The sequence below is a fragment of the Chaetura pelagica genome, unplaced genomic scaffold (assembly GCF_000747805.2).
Source record: "Chaetura pelagica isolate M959 unplaced genomic scaffold, ChaPel_1.0 scaffold219, whole genome shotgun sequence".
In the NCBI taxonomy this organism is placed as follows: Eukaryota; Metazoa; Chordata; class Aves; order Apodiformes; family Apodidae; genus Chaetura; species Chaetura pelagica.
The window spans coordinates 3,148,444-3,171,406 of NW_009954552.1; the positions used below are offsets into that span (position 1 = coordinate 3,148,444).

Below are 22,963 nucleotides of genomic sequence, written 5' to 3' on the forward strand. Positions count from 1 at the left end.
TACACCTTCTGGCTCATTCCACCAGGCCAAAGCTTCTGGACCTCAGCAACAAGGAACAGGAGATGCTGGAGGAAGAAGCAGAGAGCACCTGCATTCCACAGGTACTATTCTAAAAGCTGGTAGCTCTAAGGGATGGGAGGAGGGAGGTAATGCAACAGCCTGTGGAGGCATGTGTTGCTTGACAGTCAGTAAGGCTGAGCTGAGTAACCAGCAGTAGGGGGTCATTCCATGGCAGGAAGATGGGAAGTGCGAATGTGAAGGCAATATCTGAAATTGTTTTGAAATTATGGAGGGGCTTGGAAGTGTGGTATAATTAATTATTGGGCTATTAGAATCATAGAAACATAGAATGTCTTGGATTGGAAGGTACCCCTAAATATCATCTAGCCCAACCACCCTACAATAAGCAGGCACATCTCACACTAGAACAGATTTCTCAGATCCCCATCAAGCCTGACCTTGAATGTCTCCAGGGATGGAGCTTCCACCAGCTCTCTAGGCAACCTGTTCTAGTGATCCATCACCCTCATATTAGAGAATATTTTCCTAATGTCCAACCTAAATTTACCCTTTTCTAGCTTAAAACCATTACCTCATGTCCTATTGTTACATGATCTTGTGAACAGGTCTGCCCCAGCCTTTTTATAGGCCCCTTTCAGGTACTGGAAGGTCACTATAAGGTCTCTCTGGAGCCTGCTTCAGGCTCAACAACCCCAAATCCCTCAGCCTTTCTTCATAGGAGAGGTTCTCCAGACCTCCGATCATTTTCATTGCCCTTATCTGGACACACTCCAACAGGTCCACATCCTTCTTGTGTTGGGGGCTCCAGAGCTGGATGCAGTCCTCCAGAAGAGGTCTCACCAAGGCAGAATAGAGGGGCAAAATCACCTCTCTCCATCTGCTGGCCACACTTCTTTTGATGCAGCCCAGGATGTGGTTGGCCATCTGGGCTGCAGTTGCACATTGGTGGCTCATGTCCAGCTTTTCATCCACAAGTACCCCCAGGTCCTTTCCCACAGGGCTGCTCTCAAGCATGACCTCCCCCAGCTTGTATTCATATCTTGGGTTACCTCAGCCCAGGTGCAGGACCCTGCACTTGGCCTTGTTGAACCTCCTGAGGTTCATCTGGGCCCACTTCTCCAGCTTGTCCAGGTGCCTCTGGGTGGCATCCTGTCCCGCAGGCGTATCAGCCTCACCACCAGCTTGGTGTCATTGGCAAACTTGCTGAGGCTGCTCTCAATGCCACTGTCCATATTGTTAATGAAGATATTAAACAACACTGCTCCCAGTATGGACCCCCAAGGGACACCATTTGTAACCGTTTTACATGGGGACATCAAGCCATTGATCACTACTCTCTGGATGTGACTGTCCAGTCAATTCCTTATCCTCTGAACAGTCCACCCATCAAACCCATATCTCTTCAACTTAAATAAGGATGTTGTGGGGGACTGTGTCAAAGGCCTTGCAGAAATCCAGATAGATGACATATGCAGGTCTTCCCTCATCCATAGATGCAGTCACTCCTTTGTAGAAAGCCACTAGTTTGGTCAGGCAGGATTTGCCCCTAGTAAAGCTGTGATGGCTGTCGTGAATCATCTCCCTGTCCTCCATGTGCATTAGCCTGCCTTATAGGAGGATCTGTTCCATGATCTTCCCAGGTGAGGTGAGGCTGACAGGTCAGCAGTTCCTAGGGTCCTCCTTTCTACCCTTCTTAAAAATGGGCATAATGTTTCCCTTTTCCAAGTCACTGGGGACTTCACCTGACTGCCATGACTTTTCAAATACCATGTGTTAATGTCTTACCATCATTTGTATATCAAGTACAGCACATTCTGCTGGTCAGCATGTTGTCCCTGCCCGAGTTGGTACATGAGCCATCTGGTAAATACAAATACTTTTCCTCTCTGTTAAGGTCGTAATAAATACTTAAGAGTAACAGCTCACTAGCCGTGGTGACTATGCCAGGGATAAGCTGTTGCTGATTTTATAAGCAGAATCCATGCACTCAAGTTAATTTAATTCACCAGTATCATTGGTCACTTCTTCAATATGTTTACATCTGAGGCTGCTTTATTCAGTCAGTGTTATAAACTTTGGGCCATTTGTACATTTGGATCTTGTATTTCTTTGCTTGGAATGCTTATTCAACCCTCAAAGTTGCTCTTCTGGTTGCTCACTTGTTTTCCTGCCAGTGCTGGTCAAAGTTTCTGGCTTTGCCAGCTGGATAAGGAAATATTTTCTAGTTATCCAACATTTTATTTTAAGCTATTATAGATTTTAAGAAAATTATCAAATTTCTAGGTGAAAGACAGCTGGATTTTCCACGTGGGACTTCTTGAAGGGAGGTGTTTGGGGCAGGTGTTGGAAAACATGCCAGTTAAGTTTCTTGCCTTTGCCTGGAAGTAGAGCCCTGCTGAGTTCAAAACCTCTGAAATGACCTTTGCAGATATTGGGGGAAAAAAAAGAAAAATGAAGGTTGTACTTCCCATGCTTTATGTGCTGAATTAGAGGGCTTCACACAGTCTTTATCTGCTTGTGGTGGCAGATTGCAAAATATTTTTTAATATTTTAACTTGTCTATGCCTGAAAATATGCAAAGGCCACAGTAGAGGCTGGCAGAGCGCCCGAGGGAATGGAGTTAGTCACATTCTAGCACCAATTGCCTGGGTGATCTTGCCAAGTTTCATGTTCCAAGTTTCCTTTGAATATGTTTCAAATCCTGATTATTCTTCTCTGACCCGCAGATGCACAACCTGCCTAGCAGGAGGAAGAGAAGGATTCCAGTGACAGAAAGGCAGCCTCCTAGGCCCTGCAACTACGCCCCAGCAGCTGCAGGCCTGTCACAGACTGCCTATGGGAGACAAAAATATGGGTTACTGGTGCTCGTCATATGAAAAACAGAAACAAACAGCACTCAGAGGACTGGATTTTTTCCACATGCCATGAATATGGGGCTAAGGAACATGACATGACTGTCTGCCATGGACTATCAAAGCCTGAGGAGAAAAAGGCAACAAAAAGACCAATGAAATAAGAAGGAGCACCGAAAGTCAGGAGGAAGAAAACAAGAGGTGGTAGAAACACAGTGACCACAATGAATCACCACATTTCCAACTGTGGTAGAGGCTGTTTGCAGTGTGCACACACAGCTTCTCACAAACAGCAGCCTCTGCTTATTTAAAATATCAAAACAGACTGTTTCACCCACCTGACTCATTCTTCATTGCTTCAGCACCAGCTCCCCACTACTGCTCCCCTGCAGGGGCTAACACAATCCTCTGTGGGAGTCACTGGCTGAGCCAATCACTCAAATTCACAGTTGCAAGCTCTGGGTCCCTAAGTCATCACCCCACCACATTCCCGTGAATGTCTGCAAAGTCTTCACCAGCAGTTCCTATCAACTGTCTTCACAGGTAGCAGTAAGAACCAAGAAACGTGTTGACTTGACCAAAGAAATTTGAAAACATGTTCTCATCCCACTTACAATGCTGCTGCAAACCTTGGTCAGTACAGTATTCCTGCATTTGTTGTTTCAGTTGTGATCTGGAAGTGGAAGATAGTATGATGCCTTCCTTCCCTTCTGCTATTTTGGGGACAGCTAATGCCACCAGTTGGAGTTTCCCAGTGGGAAGTTTACTACATAGCCAGAGTCCAAAGCATCTCGTTATTTCAGATATTGGCTTTTGATGGGGATATTGGGCTGTAAGAGAAGAGATTGAGGATGCTAAGCCTGTCTTTACATATTTTTGACATCTTACTTAATTGTCAGCTTGACAGAGGAGAGAAATTATTTATATAACATTATGCTGATGTAGTGTATTCCATAGTGTTGTTGGTAAGCCCTCCATACTAAGTGTGTTCTTGTAACACCATTGTCATGAAGGACATGCACATTTTCTTTGGCAATAAACCAGATTCAGCCACTAGTTGTTCACTAGTTTACTGAGAAATAGTGTACTGAGAAATTTTATTGCATTTTGCATATTAGTATTACTTTCTACAGCTCTTTGATGTTCTGGAAATGAAAAGGCAGAAGTTACTTTGGGGAATTATCCTCTTTGCTTAAGTATAGACATCCTTAACTTGTGCCAGTTTATTACTGACAGGCTGGTGGGCATGGGCTGCCCCTGCACAGACTGCACAGGTGAAAACTTCTAGCAGTTGCTAGCAATTCCACTTCTTCTTTTGAATTTCCCACATGCATGGTCACTGTGTGTCCATGAAATATTTGCATAAGAAGCAAGACACAGATGTAACTACACCACTTCTAGTGTAACAGTACTGGAATTCTGTAGGGACTAGGAGTTATAGAGTGGCTTATGACAACTTGAGCTATTTTCTCCAGTCAGTCTTGTTCCTACATGCCCACTGTACTGGCTTGTAGTGAATGTTTTGCCCTGGAAAAAATTGATAGCACAGAAACAGAAATCAGAGTATAATCCAGCCTGCCTTCCTTCCTTCCTTCCTTCCTGATGATGATGATAAAATATTACTCATTAAAAATGCGTCCTACTTCAGCATCTTCAGATGGTAATATGCTTCCCCAGCTGCCCCAGCCCTTCTCCCACAACAGGGGCAGTCACTTATCAGGAAGGTATTAAGGGCAAAGGAAGAAGGAAGAAAGCCTATGACCAAAGCATTTGTGGATTTCAGAATAATAATGACTGCTTTTTTAGGTAAAACAGACTAATTTTGAGACTTGAAAGATATTTCAGAGACCAATGGTCATTGATAGGTTTGAGAAAATGAACTAATGCAATTTTGGAACTAGATCTGAGCACAGAAGATGATTGCAGTACAGTCTGCACTGAGAGGCTCCTAAACTGTTTGTATTGGTGGTTCTTTTTAATTCCTTTATTCCTTTATTACTATGAGAAAAAAAAATAAATCACAAAGCCTAAAAAGTCCAATCATCTGGGTTTTTACAAGAAGAACACAGATTTTTGCTTCTCCTTTAAGTCAGGCTAATCAAAGACTTAAAGAAATCTAGGTAATCTGTGTCGTCTCCAAATGAAGATTTGGTATTCAATTTTTTTCTTTCTTTTTTTTCAAAATTGGCATGTTCCTGTCTGCCCAAATCACTTGAACAAAATCCCAACCAGCACTAGTTTTGGCCATGCGAGCCATCTGTCTGGCAAGTAGAACAGATTTTTACTTCTTGAGTTCTCAAGTCTCCGAGTTAATTTTTGAAACTGGCAGCAAAGAATGAAAATGGAATGCATCTAAAAAGAACACACTTTAACCCAAAAAACATTTTGTTCTTTTTTATCCTCCAATAACGCTAATATTGACATAGGTAGCTCTGTGTCTGAAAGTAAATGGCATCACTTCCTGTAAGGGTTTCTTTTTTGTTTTCTTTATGATGTAAGTATGACTTACAAGGTAGCAGACAGCCCCAGAATGACTGTGGTACAGCTATTTGTTTTGAGACTGCTGACATAACTGAGAAGGTGTTCAGTTATTTTAAGAATCTCTGAGGTTTATCTGGTAGTAATTGGCTTGTTAGAGAAATAGATGTAAGGAAGAGGAGATCCAATTAGGTATGCAGATTTCAGTGTCCTTTCTTAACCTTCTGGGTCTTAAAACTCAAATGGAAACACCAAAAGCAAGAATTCCAGCTTAAGTTCTGTAGCAAAACTAGTCCATAGACATCAAAATAAATGAGGTATTAAAGGAGAGCAAACAGGCATCTTGTTTTGGAGTTGGATTTCCCTGTTTTGGTTGAAATGATGCAAGGAATGGGAAGAGCCAGATATCTGCTTGGGGCTCATGTAATGCTCCTCAGCTCTCTTGTCTGTGGTATTAATTTTGTACCATGCTTTGTAATAAGTTTGTAAGGTTGGCCAAGGTTAAGTTCTAATGGCATCAGCGCTTGCTTTATTCATAGCTCAGAATGCCTGTGCATTTGTCAGTAAATCTCAGCTTGCTGAGCCCTTCTCTGTGAGGATGGAAACTTTAATTGACACCAGCAAAAGTGGTTATGTTCTTTCACTGACATGGGGACAAAACCAGTTTATTATTTTTAAACTAGCTTTTAAGTTTAGCCTTTAAAATCACATGAAAAAAATGCATTTAGGCGTCTTTTTGATGAGGGAGAGAAGAAATATAGCTTGTAGTGCACAGCCGTGATATCCCTAGGAACCTTAAAATTATGGTGCTGTGGTGGTATAAGTCCCATGAGATTGTTCTACCAATAAACTGCAATGCTGTGGTGAGCTGTCTGTTCCTAGAAGTGAGAGTCTCACCCTCTCACTGCTCTGATTCAGTATCTTTTCCATGACAGAAAGCTTAAAAGAAAAAACACAACAAACAACAAAACAAATAATTGCAACATCTCAATGGCTTTTTAGAGCCAAGTAAGTTAGTTATTACTCACTTTCTAAACACTTTTTAAAGGTCTCCTTTAAAGCAGGATAAGCCAGTGGACTTCTGCAGCATGCTGTCTTTCCAGTATTGCGCTGCTGGTGAAGGTCCCTCCTCTGGAGCAGGATCCTCAGCACCTGAACGCTGATTCTGTGAGTCCTCATATGAGGAATAAGACCAGTCTATTTCCTGCAGCAGTTTTCAAGTTTTTGTGCAGGAAAAGTGTAAAGCAGGACGTAAGAGACAGCTCAGTGAACCTGACCCTCACAGGTGACTTGCTTTAGGTGCCTTCCAGACTTCTTCAATCAAAAAAATTGATTCAGATATACTGCCTTGCCATAAAAATGTCTTTCCACAAAGACTTACCACACAAAAATCCATGCATAACAGCATTTTAAAAATACTGAGCAAAAACTGATGTATGGATGTTCATGCCAAAATAAAAAGAGGCTGTGTTTGATGTGAGACTGGACTGCAGCAAGCACATGAACATCTAAAAGAACTAAATTGACCTCCCTGGACTCAGGTGATGTTAGAATCCTGTTGTAAAGATTTTCCCTAATCCCATTCAAAAGGAGACAAGGCTGGGAGTGCCTCAAGGGGATAGCTAAGCAATTTGGCGATTAGTGGGTGAACTGAGAGACTGTGAGTTGTTCAGATTAAAGACATATAGATAGGCACCAGCATAAGAAAAGGGGCATTTTTTAACATTTTACCATCTTTTGGGCTGTCTGGTTATCTGGAGTCTTGTGCCTTTTCCCAGTGTGGTCATACCACCTTTTTTGCCATGCATGAAAAGGTTAATTTTCCTGAAATTCCCTGTATGAAGGTAATAGAGTTGTTATAAATGGAAAGTCAGATAGTTGTTCACACTTCAAATCATTGTCTTAGAAAAGATGCAAGTGTAAAAGAACTGAGTGCCCTGGGCTTAAGTAATTCTGGCATTACTTGTCTTTTACCACCTTATCATTCTTTTAACAGCTATTACAAATGTACAGAAGAAACTACATCATATGCAGGTCTAGAACATAGTTTACAGAAGGATAAAAACTATTTGGATTATTATTATACTATTTGCATATTAGATAAGTCCCCATATTTCAGAGACTCCAGTCACAGCTAGCTCCCTGTTATTCCTGTTCACAGGGAGGACTCTGGGTTTATTAGAACAGCTGGATAACATGAGTACTAACAGAAAGATATGCAGTTCTTTAGAGGGACATGTGGTGAGTCCCTGTGTTGGTGCTGCCTTCAACTCAACACCTTGGGAAGAGAGACCTGGCAAGAAACAAGTTGCCCAAGACAGAAAATTCTCATTTTGTGCTGAAACAGGACAGCAAAATAGCACACTGGCAATCAGAAATGACAACCTCTGATTTTTAGTGATGCCTGTTTCTGACTTGTGGCTCTTGAGATACCAGCTCTAGATAAGGAAAAAAACTAAAGCTGTTTGAGGCTGCTCAGAGACTGTACAGTGAACCATGCAGTGCCTGGACAGGTCTCAGCAGAGGTGGTCATGAGGAGTAAGGGAGAGGCATAATGAGTGTGATTTGTTGCATGTCTTTGCAATTGTTAGTATCTTTTTAGAGCTTTGGGCAGATTTACAGGTATTGTCATGAGAGTGCAGTGACAATAGATGGTTTGAGGATTTACAAGGTACTACATCCCATAAAATATGCAATGCCTGGTGAAAACGACTTTTCTAACAAAGAGCCTTGAGTCAGTGAGAGAGCTGTAGATTTTCTGGAGTACCAGTGTGTTCATTTAGCAAACAGATGTGGTACTTACTGTACCCATCTCCCAACTCAGCCATTTGTTATCCCTACTCTGCCAAAGGTTGCTTGAAAAAGAACCAAGAGAATACTCCTTAGTTAAAAACAGCAGCTGGCGAGGCTGAAACCCCTGCATCTGCTTGCTAAGTGGATGCTTGTTTGAGCTCCTAGGCATCAGTCTTTCAGGTACTCCTGCGTATCTCACCCAGAGTCCATAAGTAACCTTTTTTATTAATTCCTGTTCTTGTGTCTCTACAGCATATAGCGATTTGGGGTATTATATTATTAATAAGCTGCACCATGTGGATGAATCAGTGGGAAGTAAAACTCGGAGGGCCTTCCTTTATCTTGCTGCCTTCCCTTTTATGGATGCCATGGTGAGCGTCTGATTCGGAATTGATTTTTCATATGAATGGGGTGTGGGGATCTGGGTGTTGGGTTTTTTTCTAACCTTAGTTTGCCAAGTTCACTACCTGATGGGAAACGGGAGGTGTGTAGAAGGAAAGTGTGTCCTTTGCAAGGAGTAGCTCTTCATACACCTAGACACATCATCTCCAGCTACCTGGAAAAAAGCATCTGGGTGGACTTTGAACATCCAGAGATGTTCATGAAAAATATAAAAAAACCTCAGCTGCATTGAACTTGGATCATTAAGTTTTCTTTTCCAGATAGAACTCAGTATAACTCAGTGAAGCAATGAGTATTACGCTTCAGAGATGCATCCAACTGGTGGATGACAGGAAACATTTTTTCCCTTGGATTATTTAGTATTATAATCCATCCTGTGCAGCATCTGTTTTATGAAGAAGGGGCAGTTTCTTATTAGATCTGCTCAGAAATTTCTATACAGTCTGTAAACTTATTTCCATTCTCCCTTTCAGCCCTGGCAATGAGGAACTGAGTACAGTAATGCTTTCCCTGCATTACTGGCTTAACAGGTTCACATCAGGTACTGCTGGTCTAAAAGAGCTTTAGAAGTTGTGTGTGTACAATGTAACAACCAGGGAACAGCATTCTGGGACCTGAAATCATTCACTAACATGATAAACGCTTCCCTCCAAACTCTTCTCTTGCCTTTTTTCAGGCATGGACCCATGCTGGGATTCTACTGAAACACAAGTACAGTTTCCTAGTGGGATGTGCCTCCATCTCCGATGTCATAGCTCAGGTAATGGCTCCTCACAGCAGTCACTGTTTCCATTGTGTTAAGATCTAGATGCTTTCTTAAGCAGAGACTCTTTTGCACAGACTGTCTTCCCTCTCCACTGTGAATAACACAGTAGAATAAGTAGTCTCGTGTGCTGTTCTCTGGCTGTTTCCCCATCTGTGGATGCTGTTTTCTGATAGTTGTGGTTTAGGCTGGTCTCACTTTGAGTGGATCAAGTCAGTTCCAAAGCAATGTCAGGAGAAGGGAACCAGGATGGTTTGGCCCAGGGTCATGCCTTCCAGCATCTCCACAACCCTGCTGCAGAATGGTTGAGAAAGAAACTATATATACACATGTACATCTGGGAAAAAGTAAGGTCAGGCAAAGAGATCCATGACTGCTACCAGTCCTGAGGCTGATGGAGTGCTTTGAAAGGGAGCTTTCTACCCCCCTGTGCATTCTCCCCCATATTTCGCACAGTTGCTGTGAAATCCTGAGTGGGGCTTGTCGGTGGGGAAGTGAAGGCTTGATTCACCCCATCACTTGTCAGTTTTGCACATGCTGTCTAATCCAGTGAAATGCAGTAGTGTAAGCCATCTTCTGAGTGGCGGTATGGCACAGTTCTTGTTCCTGGCCCAAAAGCTGAAGGCTAAGAACTGCAACAAAAGGGATCTGTGGTGATAACCCTTGGGTGATGCAGAGACCAAATGTTGTTTGAACTTTCATTTGTGAGAGAGCTGTTAAATACCCTGTTGCTTTGCACTAGATGCATTTTAAAAAAAGCATTCATACATATTGCTGATGGCCAGTGTTGTAGCATTTGAGAATCAATATACAGCCCTCTATTTAAAGCATATATAAAAATAGTATGAAATAGAGAGTCCCGGCACCTGCAAAATAGCTGCTGTGCTGCCCCCTTACCAGCTGAATGGTATAATGCCTGGGTAAGAAGGAGTATAATAACAGTACAACATGAAAGGAAATATGAAGCCAGCAGCACTTAGTTCAATTTTCCATAGCATTTTCCTCCCACTAAATATGACCAAACTATACACCAGGTTGAACCATTCAGTCAGCTGCTATTCTATGTTTGGCAGGTCTGCCCCTCTACAGTACTGCACTAAATCCCTGAAGATAATACCAATTACTGTAAATTACCTTAGCCCTCAGGATCTGCTCTTGATCTGATGTGACCTACAAAGTTCACTGACCGTAGATGCATGTCAGGTCACACACAGCTAAATACAGAAACAAAATCTTATTTTGGCCATGGTGCACATGCCCTTTCTATGGTGGTTGGTGAATGTAGTGCCAGGGCTGGGAGGAATAACACACCTGTCATCTTCTCTCAACAAAATATTGCATAGAGCAAGAACAAATCTGGAAGACAAAAAGTTGTGACTCTCCATACCCTAGAACTCCATACACCTGTATCTGCTCCCTACACAAGAAATAGGCACTCAAGCAGTAGCTAATTCTCCTTGGGTCACTTCATATTCACACTTTTTGTGACTGACTTTGCTACTGTTTGCTAAAAACCAATTCTTTTGTAGGGTTCAAAAGAGCAATTTTGCAAACCTTCATAAACAGTGTAGCCTCCTAATAAAAAATTGCACAGTGTGATCTTTCTCAAGTATTTCTTGGACTTGCAACAATGAAGGAGAGAACCTATCCCCGGACAATGTGGTTTGTATTTCTTGCAACTCACTTGAATGCCAGCATGTCTCAGCTGGATTGTTCCTGATTTTGTGGTTCACAGTAACAAATACAGTTGGCTTTCCAGTAGTGATACGGAATTTAACAGCCACACCACCAGCTCTGTACTTAACAAAGAAAATACCATACAATTGAATTCCTTTGCATTTTCCAGATTGAGAATTTAATCTTAGAAGACTGAATTATGAGCTGTTCATTAGCCCAAAAGTTTCCATTTCAATTACATCAATGTGGCACTTGGATAGCTGAAGAGAGAATGATGAAATGCTGAAATTTCACTCAAAAAAAGTCGAAAATTAGGATGACATAAGACTTCCTGCTTCTAAATGCTAAAGTGAATACTTTAAAACATCTGGCTTTTTAATTGCCGCTGTCCTTCCCTGCCCCCCAAAAAAGAAACAAAAACTGTTGGGACTTAGAAGCTGACCCTAGAAGCATGTCTCCAGCCTCAGTGTATATCAGAATAGCACATTCTCCTGGGAAGGGTGATACTCAGCCACATGCTTGCTGCCAGACCTTGCCAGACTTTCCTTCTCCTATTTATGTCTCCTAGTCTGACACCTGCCCATACTTTCAAGTACGGCTTAATAGAGCTTCTGTGTGATGTTACTCTTGTTCTTCTCATTTGTATGACCAAAGGGGCCTGACTAAAATTTCAAACATCATGTGTAGTTACTTGTTCAGATAGACCAGCTTCGAGTCAGACAGGAGACCTGTTTGCTTTAAAGAAACACAGAGACTAATTACTGATCACTGATTTGTTTGCCCTGCAGGTTGTTTTTGTAGCCATTTTGCTTCACAGTCACTTGGAGTGCAGGGAGCCTCTCTTGATACCCATCTTGTCCTTATACATGGGAGCACTTGTCCGATGCACCACATTATGCCTCGGATACTACAGGAACATACATGATGTCATTCCTGACAGAAGTGGTCCTGAATTGGGGGTATGTCTTAGTACCTGGCACTTTTTCAGATTAAATAATTTTAAACTTGTTTTTTGTGTTATAATACTGTATTAAACCACTATGCATGAAGAACCTCCTCTCTCCATCCTACAGGAAAAAACATTTTCATTTTAAAAGACATCATAGAAGCTATTCCAGCAACAGTGCACATGAGGCAATGCTTCCTGTGCTATGGGTGTGCTGTCTATAGAGCACCTCTGTGCTAAGGTCTGTACTGAGCTGTAAGACAGCACAGCTTGAAGTAAGTGTACATCTTATTTCTCAGGGAGGAAGGTCTCAAGATTCCTCTTTTCCCTCAAGTGTCATACTGTTTTTCACATATCTTTGCCTGGTAGCCAGAACAAATTATGCAGATAGATATCATACATGTTAATTATTGAGACCCATGACACAGCTTCTTTTGAATCGGTATTACTACCATGAGTGAAAATATTTTTGGTTCTTCATGCTGAAAACTATTGAGATGAATGTACCAAACTGACAGTGGATGGGAAAAGCAAAAACCCTTTCTCTGTGCTTTTAGTTCAGTTCTGCATGCTGTTTCCTAAAACCACTTTTATTTTAATATATTTTCGCTATGTGTTGCAGGGAGAGGCTACAATAAGGAAGATGCTGAGTTTCTGGTGGCCTTTGGCATTAATTTTGGCAACTCAGCGAATAAGTAGGCCCATTGTCAACCTTTTTGTCTCCCGGGACCTAGGTGGCAGTTCTGCAGCCACAGAGGTAAGAAAGTCAGTGCTCCTCTTTACTGCAAATGACCATTTACATAGAGTTGCCTCTTTGTTTTCCTTCTAAGCTGTGCTGCAAAAAAAACCCCAACACAAACAAAACCAAAAATGAAAGAAAACAAAACAACAACAACAACAAAAAAATGTGGCCTAAGTACCTTTCTGTTTAGTGCTGTCTTTGTCTTTGAAAAGAAGACTGCCTGGACTCTTTTCTATAAGGCCTAGTGGAACCTCACTCTCAAGACCAGCAGATTTTTTTTAACTTGACAGTTCCTGCATCCCAAGTTTTCATGCTCCACATATAGGTGTATATGCTCTGGAGCGTTTATATCCCAGAGATTTTAGGATGGTCATCAGGAGTCCCATGTTCTGCTGTTTCCTGTCATGTGTATCTATGGCTATGCGACTGGTGTGAAATAACTGTCTGGGCATCACACAGAAAAGGGTTGAGATGTATGGGAAGCACATTAAAAAAAATCTGTCTCCTGGTTGGGATATGAAAAATACCCTGTTTCTCTTGAGGAATTTCAGATTCCTCCAGTACTTCCCTACAGCTGGTGGGAGCTGGATTTCTTACTGTAGTGTGGAGCTCAGTGCTCACCATAGGCTGACCTGTTTTCTTAAGAAGTCTGAGGGACCTTTGCTGCCAGTTTTGGTGCGAGAATGTCTGTATCCATGTAGCATTAGCAAATCCCTCATGTATTTTTTCTATAGGAAAAGCAAAGCTGTAAGGTACTAAAGGGTCTGGTAGGAAAGGAAATGGAGCCCACAGTGGAAAAAAGGTGTTGGAATCATTAGCTCATCTGAAGTGCATCTATACCAATGCACGCAGTGTTGAGCAACAAACAAGGGGAGCTTGAAGCCATGATACACCAGGAAAACTATGACATGGTGGCTGTCACAGAAACATGATGGGATGCATCACATGACTGGAGTGCCACAGTCAATGGCTACAAGCTCTTCAGGAGTGATAGAAAGGGAAGGAGAAGGGGGTGGAGTGGCCCTGTATGTTATAGAGTGCTATGAGAGCTTGGAAATCAAGTAGAGTCATGATGAGGCTGAGAGTGTTTGGATTAGGTTAAGGGCCAATAAAGCTGATGTCGCTGTGGGAGTCTGCTAGAGACCTCCCAACCAAAGCAGGGAGGTGGATGAAGCTTTTTTTCTGTGAAGGCCTAGGGAGCAGCACATGCATGAGGACAGCAAGTCCACTTGCACTGGTGAACTCCCACTGCTTCTGTTTGGACTGCCAGCATCGTGATGGCTGCGGTACCTTTTTCGGTGTTGGATTTGACAGGGGGATTTTTTCACCTGTCAAATACTTCTGTTCTAGACATTTAGGAAAGCTTTCATGCATGTATTTTGGGATCCTACCAACTGGGGAAAAATACTGGAAGAAAAATCACTGCTGAAACTTTCAGTAATTTAATCAAAGTGGATACCATACAAAATGTGATGGTGAAGCATTGTTTCCTGGAACGCTTACTGTGTCTTTACAGTCTTGTTGGACTGCACCATGAAAATAAGCAAAATATCTTTTATATTCTTTATTTTATTTAACCTAGTCAGTTCTTACGTAGATGGAAATTCAGCTAACAATAGAATAATGAGGAAGAAAATTGCAATTTAAAAGGGTACTGCCTGAACATTCCAATTTGTTTCCTTGAACCAGTTTTTCAAATTATGATAATCATTATTAAAGCTGCAAGATTAGCAGGGAAGAATCCTTCCCCCTCTCTTCCTCTTTGTGAATATGACTGCTTTCTGTCTCTCTTTTTAAACAGCAGAGGGAAAAAAATAGCTTGTTACGTGGTTCTATATTTGCATAGATCTTTAACCAAGCAACGACAGCAGTTACGTTTATAACGGGAAAATGGGGTGAGATAACCAAGAAAATATACATCAAAAGTTTAGGAGCAAAACAGAGAAAGCAGTACTTAAAAAAATGTCTTTTGTTACACTGTCATTGCAGATTAAAAATTAATCTGAATTTAGGTTAATTGTAACAGATCTGAACTTGCAACCAAAAGGCAGTCAAACACTTCGATTTCTAGAATTAAGAGAGGCAGGCAATTGTTAGAATATATGTACATTTCAGGTCTGAGGTCTAGAAGACTTGGGGTGACAGTACATTTCCAGGAGGATGCAGGAAAAGTTCCTTAAACACCTTTCCTACATGAAGGACATGAAGTACATGTATTTGGACTTCCTCAGAAGTATCAGTCAAATCTTTCACACGACTATATAAAGGTTTTTCATGTCTTTGATGTACCACTTGGACTGTACTTGTGAAGTACAAAAGCACCTAGTTTTAAATCGCAGGCAGTGAGTTGTCTCTCATGATAAAAAATGGTCATCTGGAATTATTTTTGTCTGGTTTTCATTGATTAACACCGAAGTGGGGAGAGCATTTCTCTCCGAGGTGCCTCGTGCCCCAGATGTTGATGTCCAAAGGGTGTCAGCCACTGAGGCCTACTCTTTTGTAATCTGTCTGTCTTGGACCTGTTTCACTTACCAATAACCAAGTAAAATGTGTATAGATTAAGATTATGAAATATGATACAAAGCTACTGTGAGCTGTAAGGCTTTCTGCTGCTTGGGTGTCCACAGGTAAAATTACTCAGGAGCAATGTGGGAGGGAGGTATTCAGCTGGCTGTGGGGGACACACCAGCTCAAGTAAACTGCTGTGGTAGAGAATCAGAGTGATGAAACAACAAAGCTGAGTGATACAGCTTCATGATGTAAAAGAGATGCAGTGCATAGGGACATGGTTTAGTGGTGAACTTGGCAGTGCTAGGTTAACAGTTGAACTTGACGATTTTAAAGAACTTTTCCAACCTAAACAACTATGTGATTCCCTAAGCTTAAAATGCTGGGCCAAATGATGGCCACTTGGCCACTCTTCTGAAACAAAGAGCTTCCAGTCACCTGCCTGGTACATCATCACGTTAAGGTCCATGTGGTGATTGGTGGGAAGTGGCACCCTATGTTAGTTTACTTGTCCTGTTCAGTGATTTGAAATTCATGTTTCCTGGTCTCTTTTCGTAGGCGGTGGCGATTCTGACAGCTACGTATCCTGTGGGACACATGCCTTATGGCTGGTTGACAGAGATCAGAGCAGTATACCCTGCTTTTGACAAGGTGAGTGCCCACGTTAGAGGTGTAATAAATACCTCTCATGTGGTTTCACATCCATGGGCCTCCTCTTTTTCTTGGTTACAATATCTTAATTTATGGATGGCTTCAGTAATGCCAGAGGAATTTCTGCCAAACAAATAAGAAAAAAGGTAGTACATGGCTCCATAATCAAGTGCAGCAGATTAAAAAGTAAACCAACCAAAGATTAAATAGGGCTGCATTAATGGCCATCTATTGTTTTGCTTCTCTTTACTTTTTCTTTTGATACCTATTGTTCCTTGTCCCACTGATAAGGTTTTCTTAAAATCCTAGTTAAAATAAATTGGGTTTTGATGGCTTCAAGCTGTTGTTTGTTTTATGATTTTAACCTTAGCTTTGCGTTACAAAGTATTAAGCTACTTTTTTAATAGATATGTGCTGTATTTTTAAGGGTTAATACAAGCCCTTGCTTACTAACTGTGATGTAGCTACTTAACTGTTTTCCCACAATGTGTCCAGCAGTGAGTGAGCAAGCTCATGTCTCTTTCTCTAGATTCTTCAGTATCTCTCAGATGGATTTGGGTTCATTAATTTATGTTAATATTTAGCAAAGGTTGTTTTATAGACTGACAGTAACATAGATAACATGTTACTTTAGTAGTACTGACTTAGCTGACCAAGTCTATGAAGTTTTTTATTGGCAAATCATGTAATTACGTAAGAATGCAAGGACTATTCCTGGAACTGAGCACAAAGTAAATTTATTACCAAAATTAATCTTGTTTAGACTCTTTTTTTTTGCTCGGTTGTAGAACTGGTACTCACTAGCCCATCTGTTGTGCGAAGAACAGTCATGTCCTGTGACATCCTATCTTAAATACCAGGTCCCCCTCCTTCCCTTTTTTTACCAATTAGTAACTGAAATTTCTGGTTCCAAAGATTGATGAAAAATTTTGTTGCTTGCTCAGGGACATACTTAACTGAAGCAAGCCCCATTTGATATGGTCCTGCATATTTCCAAGGAGTATTTAAAAACAAAACAAGGAACAGGCAAATCAGTCATAACTTCCTAACCTGCCTGTGTACAGCTAAATCGACCTGTCAGATAAAAGACAACATGCAGACTTCCTCAGAGGTCATGCTGCCGAAAAAGAACTGTAGATGCAAAACCCATAAACTGCAAGATAACAATGGTTTGGAACAGGAAACATGGGGGCTGCTAACCTCATCTCTGAGCTACAATCAAATGCACTATAGCCAAGAAACACTAATAGCAAGCAAGATCCCTAAATCCAGGTGGAAGATTTGCTGACAACTTTAGTGGTAGCAGGATTAGACCATGATTTGTCTGTTTGTTTATTTCAGTTTAAAAGCTTCCTGTAGAGTTCTTGTGGAACAAATATGAGGAAGAAAAATCTAGGGTAAGGCACAGATAGGTATACTTTTATCTAATTGCCAAAGAAGTACATAATAGGGATTTTTAATTGCATGTTTTAAGAGCAATCTGGCATAAAATGTGCTATGTGAGGCAGCAGTAGTATAAAATCTATCTTGTCCTCACAACCATGTGTTCAAATGCCTCCACAGCTTCTTTCAGGCAATAAATACCAAACCAGAAACCCACAGTGCTGGCTTTTTCAACTGCTGTGAGAATTGCTTTACTCTTGGTCACATGTCATTTGTGTGTCACCATCCCTTTCAGAAGCTTTGCCTCCTTAAGCTAAGGCTTCCTCAGAAAAGTCCAGACAACCACTTTTTTTATTTCCACAGTCTGTAAAGCCTCCATTGTGATTTTCAGGAAGCTGGTGATGCTGGTGGACGTCAGAAGCACACTACATTGCTGTAACTGGCTGATGGGATTTGAGATCCAGATAGTATATCTCATCAGGGGCTGTACCAGAGAAGTCAGATTCTTGTCTTCACAGGGAGGTAGTTACACTTGCAAGAGGGGTGCACAGTCCTGCTTCATTCTTTTATGCCACTCTGTGTCCAGAGCAACCTCATGTTAGACTCAGCTTAAGGTTTACTACTGATTTGCTGAAGAAAACAGGCATATCCTAGTTCTGTGCTCCGATTGCTGTTTTATACAGTGATAACACCATTATGTTTGATGGGCTGTGCCAGCTGTTTCAGAGCAACAACACCAACTGTGAGAGGGCTTGTGAACACCATTTATCTGATTGATAGATGGGAATGGATACTCTTTTAGCTCCATAATCTGCAGTGTTTTGAGCCAAAAACTAAATGGTGTGCAAGAGATAGGAATAAAGCATATGTGGTCAAGAGTTAGAGCAGAGGGCAGAGTAGGACAAAGGCAGAGTCAGCAACAGCAAGGTAGGAACAAATAGGAGCACTTTTTCTTTGAAGTCCTTTTGGATGCCTGGATTTGGGTGTTCTTTCCTTCTTCTCTGTTATTTTAGCCTTGTTAGAAAGTTGAGCCATATAGCAGAGTTCATTTGAACACTGGTGGGCAATCTAGGAAAGGCCTGTCCTCACATGCATAAAAACTGACAGTAACACAGTATTTCTTCAGAAACACAGGAAATAAGAATAGACCTTTACAGAGAGTTTCTGTTATCTGTTCACAAAAAGGGCAGGTATGGGAGTAGCTTCCTGCTTAAAAAGAACAGAGGCATTTTGTTTCTGGTGACCTGTCATGGTAAAGTTGCCTACATGCATCTTCATGACTCCAAACTTCCAAGCTGCTATTTGGGCAGGATCATGAGGCTGTCCAGGCACCGTCACTGCAGTGATCACACAAAAAACTTTAAATTGCAAAATTCCATTAACTTCTTGAATGTGGGTGAAATGGTGTACCCTTCACACAGCTCATGTTGGGTTGTTCCATTCCCAAGACATGTTTGTGTAAGTTCCTATTTCTCTTATGAGTAACTTCAGTAAAGGAGGCTGACCATGTGACAGATACTGCTGTTCTACCTGAGTCACACTAAGGATGAATAAATGTAGTACTACATCTCATGGTAAAACATCTCATGTGTGAGTACATACTTGTGTATGTCAAACAGTGCCAGGGCAAGTGCAATAAGTGACCCAGCACCCTATTGCTACAGGGCTTCTAACAGCACCTTGCCTTAGATATCCCATTCTCTTCTTTCACAGATCATTTAGTTTGGTTTATGTGTTGCCCAAGGGCAATTTCAAATCTTCAGCTTCATTTGCGAGGAGAGCTTTTGTTGTTGTTTTAAATAAAAGTTCCCTGCCATGTGAGCACAGATCCCATGTTCAGGGTGGAACATCTTAATAGTCCTAATTATGTTCTGTTCATTAAACTGCATTAACAGAGCCAGCTGTTCCAGGAGCTTTGTTTATATTACTTACTTGTCTAATTGGATCAGTAATGGTGCTTGCATTGGCATATGGGTTTGGTACCACTCTGTGATAAGAAGGAATGGAATTGTATTTTTCCTGTGAAAACATGCTACAGACTTTAAACTGATGAAAAAAAGAAAATCACATGGAGTTGCCTTAGAAAGAGTTACCACCCTTTTTCAACACTTAATTTGTTAAACAGGACTTAGTCCTTAGAAAAGCAGGGAGATTACTCAGCCCTCAGAGACCATGGGAGCAGTTGCTGTCAGTTTAAGTGGAAAATACTCTGTGGTGGTACAAAGTACTCAGAAAGCTCTAGGTTAAAAGCAAACAAGCAAAGATAGACATGCACAGGCACAGGCACAGACAGTTGAGTCCAACACATGACCCTGGTGCTGTCAGCCTCCCAGTATTCTGGAGCCAAGCTAATGCTTGTTATCTCTTTTTCTTACCCTAGAATAACCCCAGCAATAAATTGGTGAACACCAACAGCACTGTCACAGCAACACATATCAAGAAGTTTACTTTTGTTTGCATGGCATTGTCCTTAACGGTAAGAAACCTTTGTTCAGCTCTCTGGCTTTCATCTAAACCAGAAAATTATCTCCTCTACCTAATGCATAAAGTACTGGCAGTTCAAGAAAGGTGAGTTGTCGTTTCTTATAAAGCTCTGTTGCTTTTATCTGGAGGAAAGAGTGTGATCATAGTACTGGAGTACTAAGAATTTGAGCCATCATTCACTCAGGTTTAAGGACTGGAGTTATTGTATTTAATTCTCACTACTTTTCAAGTCAGCCTCCACATGCAAGGAGGTATCAGATACCTGATTGTCTTATTTTTCTCTTTATTATTTTAATGAAAAAACTTTTGGTAACCAGCACATCAGGAAAATGAAAAACTGCATTTGACTTGTGCAGTGGGATGGCATCCTGTCCTCAGCATCCTTCATCTACTGTGGATGGTGGGAAGGGCTCAAATGTGTCGGAACTGCTGTAGCTGTTCCCTTCTGCCTTGCATGGCACTGGTCTTCCAATCTGAGGGTACTGTCATGCATGTTGGTTTTGTTCGCTCGCAGAATGAACTAAAAGAGGCACTCTCAGAGATGGGGCTGACAAAAGGATCTAAAGCCTGGTGTGTGCTGGGAAGCATTGCAAAGGACTCACATTTTGCATAGGGGAGAAATTCTGATGAGCCTACAAAATTACCAGTTTGCACACATAAGTACAGTGCATCTTCCCCAAGGAAACTTCTTCTGCACAAGTCTTTTCAGCAACAGGCAGGAAGGTGTGGGGGAAAACTCATGCAGGTGGTGGGGATCATAGCAAATAATGGAGCAAATGACTGAGGTAAATGCAGCTTACTGTTTCTACATAGGATGGGCTTATGTTAATGTTTGGAGTGCTTGGAGGTCAAGCCGTCTTCTTCCCACTGCAGGTGGACTTGCACTAACAACCTGTGACAGACATTAGCAGCTTTGTGACTCATACACAGTTTCCTAAGAAGTTCTGGGCTGGCTCCTGTCAGGGCACTGCCAGGTGCCAGGACCACCAGGGTCAGCCGTGGCAGGGCCCAGCAGCCAGTGCCTCCCCCACCCCCCAGCCAGGAGCAGGGCAGCTGGGGGGCACCAGAAGAGCTGCAGCCCTGGGCATCAGGCACTTCCCAGGGGACAAGCAGAAGCCAGGCCAGAACATAGACCCCTGGGGTGGGCCCGTGGCTGGACAGGACAGGGTTGTGGGGAGCTGGAGACTGGTCCTGCTGCAGCATTGCTGGGGCAGGGGATGATGGCCCTGGGGGGCTGCAGTGGGCAGGTGGGGCAGCTTCTAGGGGGACTGGTCCCTAGGCAGGGACGGTCAGGGCTGGGAGTGCCCTCAAGGCCGTGATAGCTCCACTCCTCAGTACCTGCACTAGCAAGGCAAAAGCCAAGGAGAACCTAGGAAATTAGTTTCTCACAGAAAAAAATCCTTCTTCATACTAGAAAAAGTAAGTGGAAAATGCTGCAATTGGTTTAGGAGGCAATGCTCAGAGTCCTAAAATTGAATTGGTTCATACCCCAGGAAGGTTTTCTCTTTAGCCTCAGCATTGCATACATTGCATGGGGTAGCTGGCTGCTTTGTAACTCTCTTCTCCCCACAAATTTACTGTTGAGTAACGCAGGGTTGACATAATTTATCTGTCTCCCTCATTTAAGTGTAGAGCCTTTTTGACTGAGTTGCGCGTAGCCTATGCATGAAGAAAAACTAACTTACATCAAAGGAAACTTTACAGTACACAAACCTGAAGTATTTGCAACCACCCCCAACCCCTGATCACAATCTAGGAAAGTGGGATAAAGTGCTCTACATCTTATTTCATGGTTGAAAATTAGGGGATTTAATCCATCCATAGCTGAATTAGGAGATTTTTTTCTGCTCTTTTATTTCCTGTACTTTTCTCCTAGACAGTTACAACTGGCCACCATGAAAGACAGAATTGCCTGAGCCAATGTGGCATCTCTTTGTCTATTAATTTCCTAGATTAATCTTGAACTCTCTTTTCATGTGTTTGGAGACCAACAGCTCTGGCTCTAACTTGTATTTTCTACACCATGTAATGGAGACAGACATGTGCCTGCACTGAATTGGCCATTGTCTGGAGACTTTCCATGGCTCTCGTGTTATCTTCTGTCACACACCTTGAGGTTTCCTCTTGTGTTCTTTGCCAGGCCAAGCTTATATTCTTTACAGCTGGAGGCTCCCTTGAAGTCTGTCAGTGTTGTTGGAGACCCATGATGGGGAAAGTATTCCTCTTTATCAATTGTTCTGAGAATGCTATTTCAAACTCAAAGCTTTCTCTGAACTGACTGTTTTAACCCTTCTGGGCTTTTACCAGCTTACTCAAGTTCTGAGAGATCATGAGCTTCTTGCTTTACCAGCACCATCCTCTGTAGAGTAATTTTTAGTTACTCCAATAGATTTTTTTGTAACTTGTTTTTTGAAAAGTTCTCCATAGTACTTCCAAGGGCAGTTCTTTCATAAGCTCATCATGAGAGATTTGTCCACACTGAAATTCCAGAAACACTTTTGAGGTCCATAGCTTTTCCTGTCTTGTTTCTATTTTTGCCTACCAGTGACAGATTCTTAGGATGGCTTGTCAACAGACAGAGAAGAAAATAGACACATGAGCTGTAAAGGCTCCATTTGATTCAAGAGCTTGAGCCTGCCAATGGTTCAGCACACAAGCTCAGTAGACATTGGTATGACTCAAGTTATCATGTGCCATGGGTTCTAAGGAGCTGGACTTCAAATTTGCCTCTGTTGCAGCCAGGTCAGATGGTCACTCTGTCTGAGCTCCTGTGGCCATCAGTGACTTTTTCTGGAGGGGCTCTACTGCAGCAAATGGCAGTCAGACTAGTGGTGTTGCTGTTGTTAACATCTTGTTCTTGATGATCAGAGAGGAACTGGAAAACAGGTGTTTAAGACTGGCCAAGATATCAAAAGAAGGCAAATACTTAGACCTCATATGAGTCTTTCCTCCTGGAGAGGATACACAGAAGAATTCCAGAAGATGGGAAGATAAAGCGAGTTCATTTACCACTGGAAAAAATAAGTGAAATTTTTAATATGAGCAGAAACTATGCAGGAAAGTCTCCTTCCAGTGTAAAAACCTGGGAAACCTCCCAGTCATATGCTGTTTCATGGAGTTGGAAGAAAATGTCTTGCCTCATTCCACAGACCAGTCATGACTGCACAAGAAGTACTGTAAGCCTACTACAACAACAGAAGCACTTTTTCACCCTTGTTGAGAGAAGCAGCATTTTGTCAGAATTGGGGGGGGGGGGGGGGGAA

General features: G+C 42.0%; 1 protein-coding gene across 1 annotated transcript in view; it reads left to right on the top strand.

Moving 5' to 3' along the window:
* The window catches only part of ANKH (ANKH inorganic pyrophosphate transport regulator), a 62,818-nt gene that overhangs the window by 20,150 nt on the left and 19,705 nt on the right, over nt 1-22,963 (top strand). Inside the window, exons 3-8 of the mRNA XM_010005104.1 lie at nt 8,397-8,515; nt 9,223-9,306; nt 11,775-11,945; nt 12,555-12,689; nt 15,741-15,833; nt 19,597-19,692. Of these exons, the coding sequence (XP_010003406.1) occupies nt 8,397-8,515; nt 9,223-9,306; nt 11,775-11,945; nt 12,555-12,689; nt 15,741-15,833; nt 19,597-19,692 (698 nt within the window). The remainder of the gene's footprint in view (nt 1-8,396; nt 8,516-9,222; nt 9,307-11,774; nt 11,946-12,554; nt 12,690-15,740; nt 15,834-19,596; nt 19,693-22,963) is intronic.